Genomic DNA, 14789 nt, shown 5'->3' with positions numbered 1-14789 from the left:
TTCTTGCGGTATGGTAGGAACTTATTGGAAGCAATGTAGTTGTTTCACGATACTTGTTTTTTTTATTCCTTTGCTTTGTGTTTTGTTTTGAAATTTTATTTTTTGATGAATAAAGTTAATGAAAAAAAATAAAAAGAACACAAGTGGAGATGCTTGCTGGGATGAAATGACATTAGTCCCCATGCCTCACGTGCCTCTTCACCCCTAACAGTATACTTTATGAGTTTTCTGTCATTCGTTTAATTCTCACATGTATTTCTGGGTCCGTCATTTCAGAATTTGACCCAAGTTTTATGTAGGTACTTCTCTTACAAAATTAAAAACAATCCTGTCCATTTAATTCCCATTTTATTTAGTCTTTCAGCAAATATTTGAGTGCCTCTGAGGTGTGATGTTCTGCTCTAGGAGTTGGGGATACAGCAGTGAACAACCTACATTATTGTGACATTACCTTTAGGCCTCTAATTTCCTCTCTGTTTTTCCCCACTTAGGTCCTCTCAGGGTGTGCCATCATTGTCCGAGGGCAGCCTCGTGGTGGGCCTCCTCCTGAAAGGCAGATCAACCTGAGCAACATTCGAGCTGGAAACCTTGCCCGCCGGGCAGCTGCCACACAACCTGACTCAAAAGATACCCCTGATGAGGTAGGTGCTTCCTGACATCTTCCTGAGGCCATGAAACCTAGGCTCCAGCCCAGTCTCTTCCTTGACTGATGTGATTTTGATGTACTCTCTTTGTGTACTTTGAGTGTTTTTATTTTGCAGGTCTGATTACTGGAATAACCACAGTGGCTCGCATCTATTCTTTATACATTCACTACCTTTAACAGCTGCCCTAATCTCAGGTCTTATTCTCATACCCTTTTTCATAGGCTTAGAGCCTTTTTAGGTTCATCAGTGTTTTCCCTCTTTGTTCACTTAAAATAGTTAAGAACATTTCCTAGGTAGTCTCAGCTGTCTGAGGTCACCATTGGTTGTGGTAGGGTTTCTTTTATATTTTACTAATTCATTTTTTGGATAGGTTTTTAATTCATTCACGTTATTCAAAATTCTAAAGGATATACAGTAAAAAATCTAATTCTTCTCCCTAGAGACAATTGTTGTTACATAGTGTCTTGGGTCTCCTTCCAGAGATACGTAATGCCTATACAGGTAGAAATACATACATATCCCCACTTCCCACCCCTGCTTCACTTTCGCAAGTGGTAACACACTGTAGATGCTAGGTCTCTACTTTGTAACAGAGATTCTTAATTTGGGATCTGTGCACCTCCCAGGGCATTTGTGAACCCCATGAAATTGTTTGTAAAATTTTGTGTAAACATCAATTTTCTAGAAGAGGGAATTTTTATCAGTTTCTCAGGACAATTTGTGTCTCAGTAGTAGTCAAGAACCATTGTGTAATGGTGATTTGAGAAACCACTTATGTGCTTTTGTCCTCCCTCCTCTCCATTACCCCCTTCCCCTAACAATACCTAGCTGCCTTGCCTTCTTTGTGGTTGGCCTTTGATCCCTGAAGTTCCTGCCTCTCGGGGCAGGCAGCTGCTATGGTTCCTAATTTGGCACCTTTTAGTCATCTTTTATTTAAGCAGAGCATTTCATTTTTTTAATCTAATAAATGACCTTTTGTTTGAATCAAGAAGATGGTAAAGCAGCATTATTGAAAATTTAGAAAATAGAGATAGTGAAAAATTATCCAGAATTCTGCTACTAACTAAGGATCAGTTTCTTGGATTAGTGACTAAGTAGAGCAAAATCAGTTCTTATTTGTTGGTCCTCTCTCAGTGACCACAAGTACTGGGAATAATAATAGCATATACCTCAGTGTTGTGTAATGAGGATTGAACAAGATGATGTGCAGTGCTTAGCACATGCCTCTAAAGTGCTTAAGAAATGTTAACTGTGGTGATCACTACTGCTTACTTGTTAGTTACTACTACCACAAATATTCCCACTACTGTTGGACCATGCACTGAAGGTTAAACCCTCTCAGCATTTTGCAAATTTGGGGTGCTAACTTGTCTTGAACCAACAGTTTGAATAGTTCTTTCACTTTCAGTTGCATGTTACATAATAAATTGCTTCTGAGAGGAGAAGGTTCTTGACCCCGGCTGGCTGGAGCTGATCACCAGTTCATTTCCCCAGAAGGAAGAAGCAGTGTAGCCTTTCAGAAAGAAGGGTTGGGTGTTAATTTCCTGTTTGTGGATGAGAATCTAGGGAAGAGAAACACAAGGCCAGGTGGAACTTATTCTAACGTATCTTAACTGTATCTCATGTAATAGAACGGTAAAACATCACCAGAACTATCCTAGTTGAAATGATACCATATAATAGGCCGATCACAGCACACTGTAGTTCCATATTTTATACAGTGGAGAGCTTTTTTGTCTCTTTTCTTGAGGGACTCAGTCTTATTAAGTTTTTCCTGGTAACTCCCCAAGGTCGCTGTGAGATGAAGCATTTGATAGCATTAGATTTCATCCTTGCCCAGCCTCGGTTACTATTTCTCTTTTCTGATAATCCACTGTCTTCTCACCCTGCTCTCATCTGGTGTTTTCCCTGCCACGCTACAGAAGCTGCTGTGATGCCGACTGGTGGTAGCCCAGATCAGAAACCTGATTTCCCTCGCCTTCATTCCAACCCCCCACACCCTGGGTAAAGATTCTGCCTCCTTAAAATCTCATCCATTCTTGAAACTTCATTATTACTGCTTTTGTTCTTTGTTCTGCTCTGATAATGTGCTTGGAATGATAGTCTCTGCTTTCATTCTCCTTCCCTCTAATCCTTCCTCCATGTGCTGCCAGATCTTTCTGAAACATAATTTCATTTATTCCCTTGCTCACTGTTATTCCCAGATGCTTCAGTGGTTCCTCTTATGCCCACTTGGGTCCTGCCTCCTCATGCCTTGGCTCATGCTGCTGCCTGCACCAGGAGTTGCTTCCCTCATCTTGTGTGACTTGGTGAATACTTATGACTTTTTAAGAGTCAGTCAGCCTCCTCTGAGAAGTCACACCTGAAATCTCTTCATACCCTATCTTTGTGCAGTCATAGCATGTGTTTCTTTCCATATCTCTGTGTCTTTCTCTACTAGATTATATGTTCCTTGAGGGGAGGGATCTTTTCTCTCATATTTGTATCCTTGGTGACTAGCCAGTGCCTGGCACAAAGCAGGTATGCAGTGAATAAACATGAAAGTGAACAATGAAGAACAGAAGCTGAAAATCTCCTTTCTTGGAAGTTGTGGAATATGCAGTGCAGCATACTCTTAGACTCTCCATTGCTTTGGAGGGGGATGTCTAGTTTTTCATATTTAAGTAGGATCAAGGACATTATTGCTCATTGGCTTCCCTTTGTATCACTGTTTCAAATTTGATTCACTTGCTTATTCTTTGCCTTTCCTCAAGATATCTTCTTTCAAAGAAACTCAGCTCTCTCCGAAGTCCTGTGGCAATAAAAGCAGCTCCACTGTATGTCCCAGTTGTCACTGCCTTCTTCCAGGCTAATCCCCAGTGTTGCCTAGCTACTCTAGGCAGCTTAGATACTGCATTGATGGGCACTGTAGGAATTACAGATTTATTTCCCACAGATTTATTGAACTCTTGCTATGTGTGAAGCTCTATTCTGGTTTCATCAGAAAAACAAAAATGAATATCATCATCCTATGCTCACTGGAGCTTTGGAGGATTGGGGTGTTGGAAGAGATGGCAGAGAGGAATTAATTACATGTACAAATGTTACAGTTGGGGTGATTAGGAGAAAAGGAGGTATGGGGCCACAGATTAAAGTAGCTAATTTTCTGGTTTTACTTTGTTTTGAGGTCCAATCTTGTCCCAGTAATTTCAGATAGTCTATCTGGGCCAAAGAGAAGATTGTAATTAAAAAATTAGATTTTAGTGTCGTAGATGTCAGAGCCTTGCTTGGGGTCTGGGGGGCAGAGAGCAAGCTGCTAGATTTCCTGCTGTTGGGCATTGTAAAGGGAAGATGTAACTTGGAGTCTCAGCCACCTAAAGGCTATTTCTTAGATGGAGCTCTGGGGCATCATTTGCACAGGCCACAGTTATTCTTGCCATTAGACTATTCTGGACTTACATGGTAAATGCTCTGGGCAAATTTTCCTGTAATTGATTCTTAGAGTTGTTCACAGAGGCTCTGTTGGGACAGCGTTCTCCATCAGCTAGCCTTCTGCCTGGCTGTCCTCTTGTGTGGACACACGGATAGCCCTGGCCTCGCTTGCACAGGGATTCTGTCCTGGAGTGCTCTGTTGCCCATGTGAGGAGTGATGTGGTTGATTGCTTTCCTGCACAGCTCCCTAAGTCACCCAGTTGCCTCTCTTTTTAGCTGATATCTTGTCCAGTTATTGAATTTTCCCAACTCCAGACAGAACGCAACTGAAGAAGGCTGATTTAGGAAAGGAAATTCAGAAACTAGTTTATTTTTTCTCACAGAGTTAGACGTATGTCTTTTTTTTAAGAACTGCAGTTGGCTTTCTCTTGCTGTCACAGTGACTGATCAGCTGTAAAACATGAGATTTTAGGAGGAGGGTGTTCCTTCGAGCCTTAAAAGTTTTCAGAGAACCTCTGCCTGATTGTCAGAATTAGAGGTTTCCCAACAGGGGCTAGATGTTTCCCTGTGAACTGACCACTGATAAGTGAATTTTCACCAAAGTCTCAGCTCCCTTTGGGAGACCTTGTCTTGCCAGAGTTTTTACAGTGTATTTGGGAAAGCAGTGTATTATTGAATTTTAGTTATTAGACTGGTCCTCAGGATAAAATCCAAATGTATCTATAGCTGGAGATGTTTTTAGAGCAAGTTGATCACTATAGGAATACAAATATAGGAGGCTGTGTTGATTGATTTAGTACGATTTCTGTGATGTTGATAATTTGGGCTCATTTATCAATCATCAGACTCTTTTTGGTGACATTTTTTCGGTTTTAGGGAGTGATGCAAGGGGTAAAAATAGGACATAAAAATATGGTGAACTCTAGATTGCCCTTGGGTGATTGGCTCTTTTGCTTGTTGGTGGTTTGAGGAAGAGAGCACCAGATGAGTGAGCATAAGCTGGTTTTTGTATCTTTGAGAGCCCTTACTCAGGGTGAGTTCTTCCTAGAACTGTTCACAATTGTTACATAACAATACTGTTTTTGTGAATACCAGCCCAGCGGGTTGGTTTACTTGCCACATTTTGATTGGCTTTCGGTTTCTGGGAAGTCATGTGAGTATATTTTTTTCTAGAAGAGCTTGTTGGATAAACCCATGGAATAATGGGAAGGTTAGCAGAGGTTTCCTTTCTAGGCCACCAATTTACTGATTTGCCTTTACTATGTGTAACCCAAGTTCTGTGGTTTTGGGAGGATATAATAGAGAATATATATGCATACTGTGTACCACTTTCCCTTTTATATTTTGCATTTTTCTGCACATGAGCTCCTACTGACCGTATGCCCATTGAACTCTTCCTCCCTCCCTCCTCATTTCTGTCCTAAGGGAACGGGGCACTGAACTAGGTCCAGACTCTTAAACTTGTGCCATTGGCCATGGACAGGGCTGCTTCAGCAGAGACCCCTCCCTTTTTATATACTATCCCAGAGGTCATGGGGTTGGGAGTGCAGCCAAACCATCCCTTTTCATGTTGTTTTGAGATCACATGGGGACTCTTTCCATTGTGTGGATGTGTGGCTCACCCCTTGTGTCAGGGTCTTGAACTGGGGAGAGAGAAGAACCACCAATGTCAAGGTAATCCCTTACCAGGGGCTGCTACTGGTGTCCTCCCCAGGATTCTGGCAGGGTCCCACTGGTACAGTGTCAGACTAGAGTAGAAGTAGAAGAGGAGGCATTTTGAGAAGAACAGTTCTTGCCCTTTTCAACTCTGTTGCTGTTCTTGAAAAAGGTGGGGAAAATGACATAAACAAGATTCTTCCTTGGGCAGGAGGCTAAACCTGTAAAAATAGCTCTAGGACCTTTGTCCCTACCTAATAGTGTCTTGAACAGTGCTAGTTTTATAGTCAGTGAAAGTGCTTTGTAAACTGGAAGGAGGCAAACAAATGAGGTAGTAGTTGTTATTTATGATTTCCCTTGGGCTAGGTGGGTTCCTCGAGCCTAGACTTCCCATTTCAGGGAGTGGATTCATATATAAAAAGCATTTAGAGTAGTGGCTGGATGTGGTAAGTGATATAAAAGTGTTGGCTATTATTATTATTCACGAAGAAAGCTATAATTTTGAAGAGACAATGATGGGGGAGAAAGTACTACTGCCAGTGTCTGGTGAACTTTTCGGGACCTCTGCTAGCCCTACCTTTTTTTGAACCTCTAAGTGGATGATCTGTGTTGTATGCACTTCATTTTTATATTCAGAGCCTAGCACAGGACCAGGATGTGGTAGATACTCAAGCATTTACTGCAGGAACGAAGTTGCTTGAAGTGCTGATTGTGGTTTGGAACTAGCCTGTTCTCATATGACACATTTGTTTTGTTTTTCAGCCCTGGGCATTTCCTGCTCGAGAGTTCCTTCGGAAGAAACTGATTGGGAAGGAAGTCTGTTTCACGATAGAAAACAAGACTCCCCAGGGGCGAGAGTATGGCATGATCTACCTTGGAAAAGGTGAGCAGCAGGGAGGAGAGGACTTATTTCTCTCGGAGTCTAAAGTTCCTTTAAAGATCAGTTTTCATCTGGTGTAGGGCCAGTGTGGTTTCTGATGGAGGTAGCTCTAGGGCAGTTGGCTCTCAGTGTCAATGGAAGTGCTTTGGGTACTGGAACACAGGGCACATAGGTGCAGAGGAATACCCCTGATGTTCCCACTCCTTGTTTACTTCTGGACTGCTTTCCTGGCCTGATTTAGGTGTCTGTATTGTATTTTTTCTTGTGTTTAGGCCATCGCTCATGGAACTCAATGGCTCGGTGCTCCTAGGACATAGTGCTAATTGAATTCCTATAGATTTCTTATTATATTTTCTATATCCTTTAGCCATTTTGTGGCTTTTCTTCTCCTCTTGAGGACATTCTTTAGGAAAGGAAGATTTATTTAGGGTCTGTGGATTTTTTTGCAAGCCTCATGTTTTGTATTGGAATGGAGGGAACGCAGGCTTTGGAGTTGCACGGATATGGGTTAGAATCCTGGCTCTGGTGCAGTGTCCTCAATAAATTCATTTGTTTGTATACACACAACAAAGTTGTTTAAGTGGGAGGATGGCTCATGGGATATTAGGTGTTCTGGTCTTTTGTGGGTTATGGAGGGAGGGTAAGTTTGGGGAACAGAGTTTGAAAAGAAATAGGAAACTGAGAGAATTGGTAGAATGTTCTCCAGAAAGCAGCCAGATGAACATGAATAAATTGTGTTCATCTGGAATTTCTTTGGAACAGATACTTTTTAAAGCTTTAAAAAGCTCATGTAATTGGGCTGCTTTTAATAATCTGTTAGACTTTCGTAGTTAGTGATGGACATAAGCAAGCAGGGTAGAACGGCAAGGCTAACAAACATCTTAAGATGCTTTGATTCTAATTGTAGAGGTCTTAGAAAAGTGAATTAGGAATGACCTTGTCCAGTTTCCTACAGTAGAGAAACATTTTTTCAGCCTCGCAGAAAATGACTATCTGCTGTTTGATTGAATGGAAGGTTTTAGGAATACATAGAATCTTTTTTAAAAGGAAGTAAGAAAATTTGCCTTTTACCCCTAATTCAGATAACATAGTAGGAAATAAAACACTTAAGCATTGCTGTTTAATAGAAGTGCACAGTCTTCAAAATGCAGTTGTTCAAGGGTATTATTACCTAAAATTCAATTTCATAACAGCTGGTCAATCGTCAGTTATCCCATAAAAGGTCTCCTTGGACCAGAGATAATTGCTGGCTCAGATACTTCTATAAGGAGACCACCTCTTAAAAGTTCATTTAAATAAATTTGGTCTTTGGTTAAAATGGCCAAATGGTATATGTTGAGAGAAGCTGACATTTAAAATTATCTTCAAAATTTTCCAATAAAAGCTGTCTTTTTTTAAACCGACCCAAATTATGAACTGGATATAATCTAGTATGCTAATATACTACTGTTTAGAAAATCAATAAACAGTGATCAATAAAGATGTACCAAGGAGATGGTTGGAATTACCTACATGTTTCAGTTTTAAAGGAAAAGAAATGGCTTAACGTGTACTATTTTCACTCACATATTTTAACTAGCTCTCAATACCAGTTCTAATGAAAGGAAACAATGGCTTAGACTGTTACTATTCATGTATGTATCCTATTATGTGGCAACTCAACCTTTATATGGGGGAAAAAAAGGTAGAATTTGAGAATTTGTGGTAACCTGGAATTTATTAAAAAATGAAAGAATTAGCATTTCAACTTTTGGAAAGAATATAGTCACTCACCTGCTTTGGTACCATCCCCAGTGTAAGAAGTGAGTCAAAATAATTGTGACTTGATCAAATTCATAACTCTATAACTAATAAGCAAGAATCAGATCCTTGGCCTATAGATTTCTGTTGTAGTATTCTATCTACCACATTTGCTGCCTCCTTTAGGGGTAGGGCCCAAGGGAATGTGTATTCTTCTTTTTGAAGGAGCAGTCAGAACTCACTTTTTAGAAATGAGGCTTTGTTGACAGACATTTCAGAGTGCTCGGTGCCAGGACAATGTCCGAGGCATATTGGATCTGCTGTTGATTGGCTGGTTTTATGGCTGCTCACCTCCTTTGTTTCCTGGGCCTCGTTCTTTCCACCCCCTGACCTTTTGCTACCCTACTGTTCAACTTTTCCCTTACTTTTGTTTAATCTTTTCTTTTGGCTTTCCCCACTTTCGGAATCCTTTTGCTTTGAAAGAACCAGTTTAATATTTACTAATGTCAGACAGCTCTGTGTGTCTGTGTCTAGTCTCAGCAGTAGCCTGGATGCAAAAGGTCATGTGATCCAACTTAGCCTGAGCGTTCTTTGAATCAATTGCGTTCACCTCGAATATGCCAGTACCATTTCTTGGCAGGAAAAGAGGCTTACAAAGTCTTTTGCAGAAATTTGGTCGTGCTAATGGCCATTTACGATGGGTGTAGGGGATGGTGTGTGTACTTGTTATCACTTGCAGAAATAGATGTATGGTGTACTGAATATAAATCTTACAGAATTTTCTTCTGTGCTGACATTACCTATCAGCAACTGCTGTGTTTCAGTTTATCTAGGAGCTTGTTCTCTGCCATATTAAAGATTTTTATGCAGTGATTCCCTCCTAAATGTTTCCCTTTATTGTTTTGGCTGACAAGAAAAATTTAAGAGAATACATAGAGCCTAAAGCTTTTTCAAGTGCATGAGAATGCAATTAATGTTTCAAGTGCCCAGATTTGGGTTTTATGTTTAACTTCATTTTTCTCGCGTGTTCTGATGTATGAGAGGTTGGAAATCTAGATGCTGTCCTCTCAGTTTTTCTCTGAGAGCAAGAGAAAGTTTTTGTTAAACAACATAGCTTGGCTTGGTCTTCTCTGGTGTTGGAGCAGAGAATAAGACATCCTGGGACAGACCTGGACTCCCTAGCATAAAGTGTGATAGACAATCCTAAGTGAATCTGCCTGTCTGATTATACAGGGTGTGGGGTCTAATTTTAAAATTTTTAATTCCTGCTATGTGCTTGGCACTGTCTGATTTACAAACATTATTATTTGGTGCTTACAAGGACTAATCAAGGCCAGTACTATCCCCATTTTATAGATGAGTAAGTTAAGGTGCTAAGAGGTTAAGTATCTTGTGTAAGATCACCAGCTGTTAAGTGGCAGAATTTGCATTTGGCTCCAGGCCTTTACTTCTTGGGTCAGTGTTCTTTATACTTTCCTGGACTGCTTCATGTGCCTTGCTCTGTTGTCAGTCTCCTGTGCTTTTTGAGATTGCGTTTGACCTGGGAGATGCTAGAAAATTAGAAACAAAGTCCTGAGAAGATTTTTTTTTGGGGGGTGATACTTTATTCTTTATTATTGTTATTTTTTAAATTAAATGTTTTTTTACTAGAGCAGTTGTGGGTTTACAAAACAAGCATGCATAAAATACAGGATTCCCATACCCTACCCTACCACCAATACCTTGCATTGGTGTGGAACATTTGTTACAACTGATGACAGCACTTTTTTATAATTGTACTTTTTTTTTTTTTAAACAGTAGTTACCTTTGTTACAACTGATGAAGGATTATTAAAATTGTACTATTTTCTTTCATCCGAAATTTACATTAGGTGTATTTTTTCCCATGTACTACCCTATTATGAACACCTTGTGCTAGTATCGTACATTTGTTATAATTCATGAAAGAACATTCTTATAGTGGTACTATTAACTATAGTTCATCATCTACACTAGGGTTCACTGTATTGTACGGGTCTGTGTTTTATCTTTTAATTTTTTTTCCCCAAGACTTAATTTTTATTCTAGTAATATATACATCCTAAAGTTTCTCCTTTTAACCACATTCACTTCTATAGTTCAGTGATGTTGATTACCCTTACAATAATGTGCTACCATTGCCACCAGCCATTTCCACACCTTTACTATCAACATAGACACTCTGTATAAGTTAAGCAACAACTCCCCATTCTCTAACCTGAGTCTATCTCCTGGTAACCTATATTCTAGATTCTAACTCTGAGTTCTAAATATAATTAGTTCATATCAGTGAGATCATACAGTATTTGTCCTTTTGGGCCTGGCTTTCCTCACTTAACATAATGTCCTCAAGGTTCATCCATGTTGTTGCATTCATCAGGACTTCATTCCTTTTTATGGCCAAATAATATTCTATTTTATGTATGTACCACGTTTTGTTTATCCATTCATCAGTTGATGGATACTTGAGTTGCTTCTGTCTTCTGGCAATTGTGAATAATGCCACAGTGAACATCAGTGTACAAGTATCTGTGCAAGTCCCTGTTTTCAGTTCTTCTGGGTATATCTAGTAGTGGGATTGCTGGATTATGTGGAAGTTCTATATGTAGTTTCCTGAGGAATTACCAAACTGTCTTCCACAGCAGCTGCTACATTTTACATTTCCACCAGCAATGAACAAGTGTCTCTATTTCTCCACAACCTCTCCAACACTTGAACTTTTTTGTTTTTTTAAATTGTCCATTCTAGTGGATGTGAAATGATACCTGATTGTGTTTTTTATTTACGTTTCCCTAATAGCTAGTGATGTTGAGCATCTTTTCACGTACTTTTTAGCCATTTGTATTTCCTCTTTGGAGAAATGTCTATTCGTGTCTTTTGCCCATATTTTAATTGTTTTTTTTGTCTCTTTATTGTTGAGTTGTAGGATTTATTTATACATTTTGGGTGTTAAACTCTTATCAGATATGTGGTTTCCAAACATTTTCTCCCATTGAGTAGGAATGATTGGTAGAATTCACCTGTGAAGCTTTTGGTCCTGGGTTTTTCTTTGTTGGGAGGTTTTTGATGACTGATTCTATCCCTTTACTTGTGATTGGTTTGTTGAGGTCTTCTGTTTCTTCTAGATCAGTGTAGGTTGTTTATGTGTTTTTAGGAATTTGTCCATTTCATCTATGTTGTCTTAATTCGTTGTCATACAGTTGATCATAGTATCATCTTATCCCTTTTATATCTGTGGGGTCAGTAGTAATGTCCCCCCTCTCATTTCTGATTTTATTTATTTGCATTTTCTCTCTTTTATTTTTTGTCAGTCCATCTAAGGGTTTGTCAATTTTATTTATTTTCTCAAAGAGCCAACTTCTGTTTTGTTGATTCTCTCTATTGTTTTTTTATTCTCAATTTCATTTTTTTCTGCTCTGATCTTTGTTATTTCTTTCCTCTTGCTTTGGGATTATTTTGCTGTTCTTTTTCTAGTTCTTTCTGGTGTGCAGTTAGGTCTTTGCTTTTAGCTCTTTCTTTTAAAATGTAGCCATTGAGAGCTATAAATTTCCCTGCCAGCACTGCCTTCACTGTATCCCATAAGTTTTGATATGTTGTGTTCTTGTTTTCATTTGTCTTGCGATATTTACTGAATTCTCATGCCATTTCTTCTTGGACCCATTGATTGTTTAAGAATGCGTTGTTTAACCTCCATGTATTTGTAAATTTTCCAATTCTCTGCCCCTTATTGATGTCCTGCTTCATTCCATTATGGTCAGAGAAAGTGCTTTGTATAATTTCAATCTTTTTAAATTTTGAGACTTGTTTTGTGACCCATCGTGTGGTTTATCTTGGAGAATGATCCATGAGCACTTCAGAAGAATGATACCTTGCTGTTTTGGGGTGCAGTATTCTGTATATTTCTGTTAGGTCTAGGTCATTTATTTAATTTCTCTGTTTCTTTATTGGTCTTCTGTTTAGATATTCTGTCAGTTGATGAGAGTGATGTATTGAAGTCTCTACTGTTACTGTAGAGATCTCTATTTCTCCCTTCAGTTTTACCAGTGTTTGCCTCATGTATTTTGGGGCACTATGGTTAGGTATATAAATATTTATGATTATTTCTTTTATTAATATATAGTATCCTTCTTTTTCTCATATAACAGTTTTGCATTTAAAGTTTATTTTGTCTGATATTAGTGTAGCTATCCCAGCTCTTTTTTGTTTATTACTTGCATGGAACATCTTTTTCTACCCTTTCACTTGCAACCTATTTATGTCTGCAGGTCTAAGGTGAGTCAACAACATATAGTTGGATTGTGATTTTTTATCCATTCTACCAATCTATGTCTTTTGATTGGGGAGTTTAATCCATTTACATTCAGTGTTATTACTGTAAAGGTAGTATTTACTTCGGCCATTTTATCCTTTGGTTTTTATATGTATCTTTTCTTTCTCTTTTTTTCACCCTTTTGGTTACCCTTACTGATAATCTTCAATTCTTCACCCTACTCCAAGCCTTCTCCTTTCTTTTCCTTTCAACCTGTAGAGCTAGCTCCCTTTAGTAATTCTTGTAGGGCAGCTTTGTTTTTGTTTTTTTTTTTTAATGAACTCTCTCTGTTTCTGCTTATCTGTGATTATTTTAAGCTCTCCCTCATTTTTGAAAGACAGTTTTGCTGGATAAAGAATTATTGCCTGGCAGTTTTTCTCTTTTAGCACCTTAATTATATCATATTTTTGTCTTCTTGCCTCCATAGTTCCTGATGAGAAGTTGGAACTTAGTCTTCCTGTGGATCCCTTTTGACATTTTGATTAGTATATGTTTTGGAGTAGGTCAATTAGGATTTATTCTGTTCAGAGCACATTGCACTTTTTGGACAAATATATTTTTGTCTTTCAGAAGAGTTGGGAAATTTTCGGCCATTATTTCCTCATATATTCTTTCTGTTCCTTTCCCCTTCTCTTCTCCTTCTGGTATACCCATTATATGTCTTCCTGTGTGCTTCATGCTGTCACTCAAAACCCTGAGGCACTGCTCTATTTTTTCTCTTCTCTTCTCTGTCTTTTCTTCTGACTCTATGGTTTTGATTGTCTTCTAGTTCTCTGATTCTTTCTTCTGCTTGTTCATATCTGCTGTCAAATGCCTCTAGTGCTTTTTTTAATATCTTCTGTTGTGCCTTTCATTCCCATAATGCATGGGGTTCTAGCAAGCTCCTGCAAGTGGCTCTAAAGTCTGTGTCTGTGGTGGGAGGGAGGGATCCCAGTCTCTCTGTCTCTGAGGGACTTCCAAGCTACGCTGGATCAAGTGAGGGGAGGGAGTGGAATCAGCCTTCTGGGATGGTATTCCTACCTGCTATTTTTCTTTTTCTTCATTTTAGCATTTGTGGAGTCCTTCTCTAGTCTCTACTGTCCTCCCAAGTTTTAAGCAAGTGGGATTAGTCCCTTTATTCATTGAATCTCTGAGGAGGTTTTTTCAGGGCATGTCTTGTGTCACCCTGTTGATGACATCATCCTGAGGAGATTTTTTTATAGACCTTCAGGTCCTAGAGACAGGACATTTTGGGAGAAAAGGTTTTCTCCCCATAAGCTTCATCTCTGCCTTGTCCAGTTCTTTTGCTCTTTGAAGAGCTAGGGTAAAAGAGGTCCCATTTGAGCTCTCTTGCTATTGAAGACAGGGTTGGGTCTTGTATTTAATTTTCTTTTTCTCCTCCTGCTTCTTTCCTCAGATACCAATGGGGAAAACATTGCAGAATCTCTGGTTGCAGAGGGCTTGGCCTCCCGGCGAGAAGGCATGAGAGCCAATAGGTGAGTATTCATTACGCTTCCTTCCATTCTGCTATGAGAGTTGGGGTTGCCCTAAGGATGCTGGGTAGTCAACTGCACAGTGGTTTTGCTGCATTTTCATCTCTGCCCTTGCCATAAAACTGGTAACTTTAGGTGCTGTGATGGCTTAGAAAACGTTCCTGCCAAGGTGTGGATTGTTATGAGCCAGGAGGTTCACTCCCCATCCATGAGTGGTGTTTGACCTGTGTGACTTCTTTAAAAATGGGATTTGAGACTTAGATGGTTCTATTCTTCATATTCACAAGAATCAGCAGGACAATGCCATATACCATATTTATTCAGTTCTGGAGCATTAATTCATCCATCCATTGCAAAATATTTTTTGAGCACCTACTCTGTACCAGGCTGTGTTCTGGGCACTGAGTGAACAAATATACGTAGCCTCTGCTAACATTTTATTGGAGAGAACAGACAATAAACCAATAAATAAGTAGATAGATGGTATTATATCAGGTGCAAGAAATAAGCACAACAAAAAATAAGTGGGTGAAAAAATAGAATACATGTCTTCAAGCTTGATATCTGGGGAAACTGACAAGGCCTTAGATCGGTTTTGAAAATTTATTTATCTCCAAAGCTGTTAAGTCTGTTTTGGTCTTTGGATCTGTAGATAC

General features: G+C 39.2%; 1 protein-coding gene across 1 annotated transcript in view; it reads left to right on the top strand.

The window, feature by feature from the left end:
- The window catches only part of SND1 (staphylococcal nuclease and tudor domain containing 1), a 462700-nt gene that overhangs the window by 27635 nt on the left and 420276 nt on the right, over positions 1-14789 (top strand). Inside the window, exons 2-4 of the mRNA XM_037836239.1 lie at positions 492-641; positions 6477-6597; positions 14058-14136. Of these exons, the coding sequence (XP_037692167.1) occupies positions 492-641; positions 6477-6597; positions 14058-14136 (350 nt within the window). The remainder of the gene's footprint in view (positions 1-491; positions 642-6476; positions 6598-14057; positions 14137-14789) is intronic.

This window comes from Choloepus didactylus, chromosome 5 (genome assembly GCF_015220235.1).
Source record: "Choloepus didactylus isolate mChoDid1 chromosome 5, mChoDid1.pri, whole genome shotgun sequence".
Taxonomy (NCBI): domain Eukaryota; kingdom Metazoa; phylum Chordata; class Mammalia; order Pilosa; family Megalonychidae; genus Choloepus; species Choloepus didactylus.
Note: the sequence above shows the minus strand (reverse complement) of the source record. Positions and strands in the feature narration are given on the sequence as shown.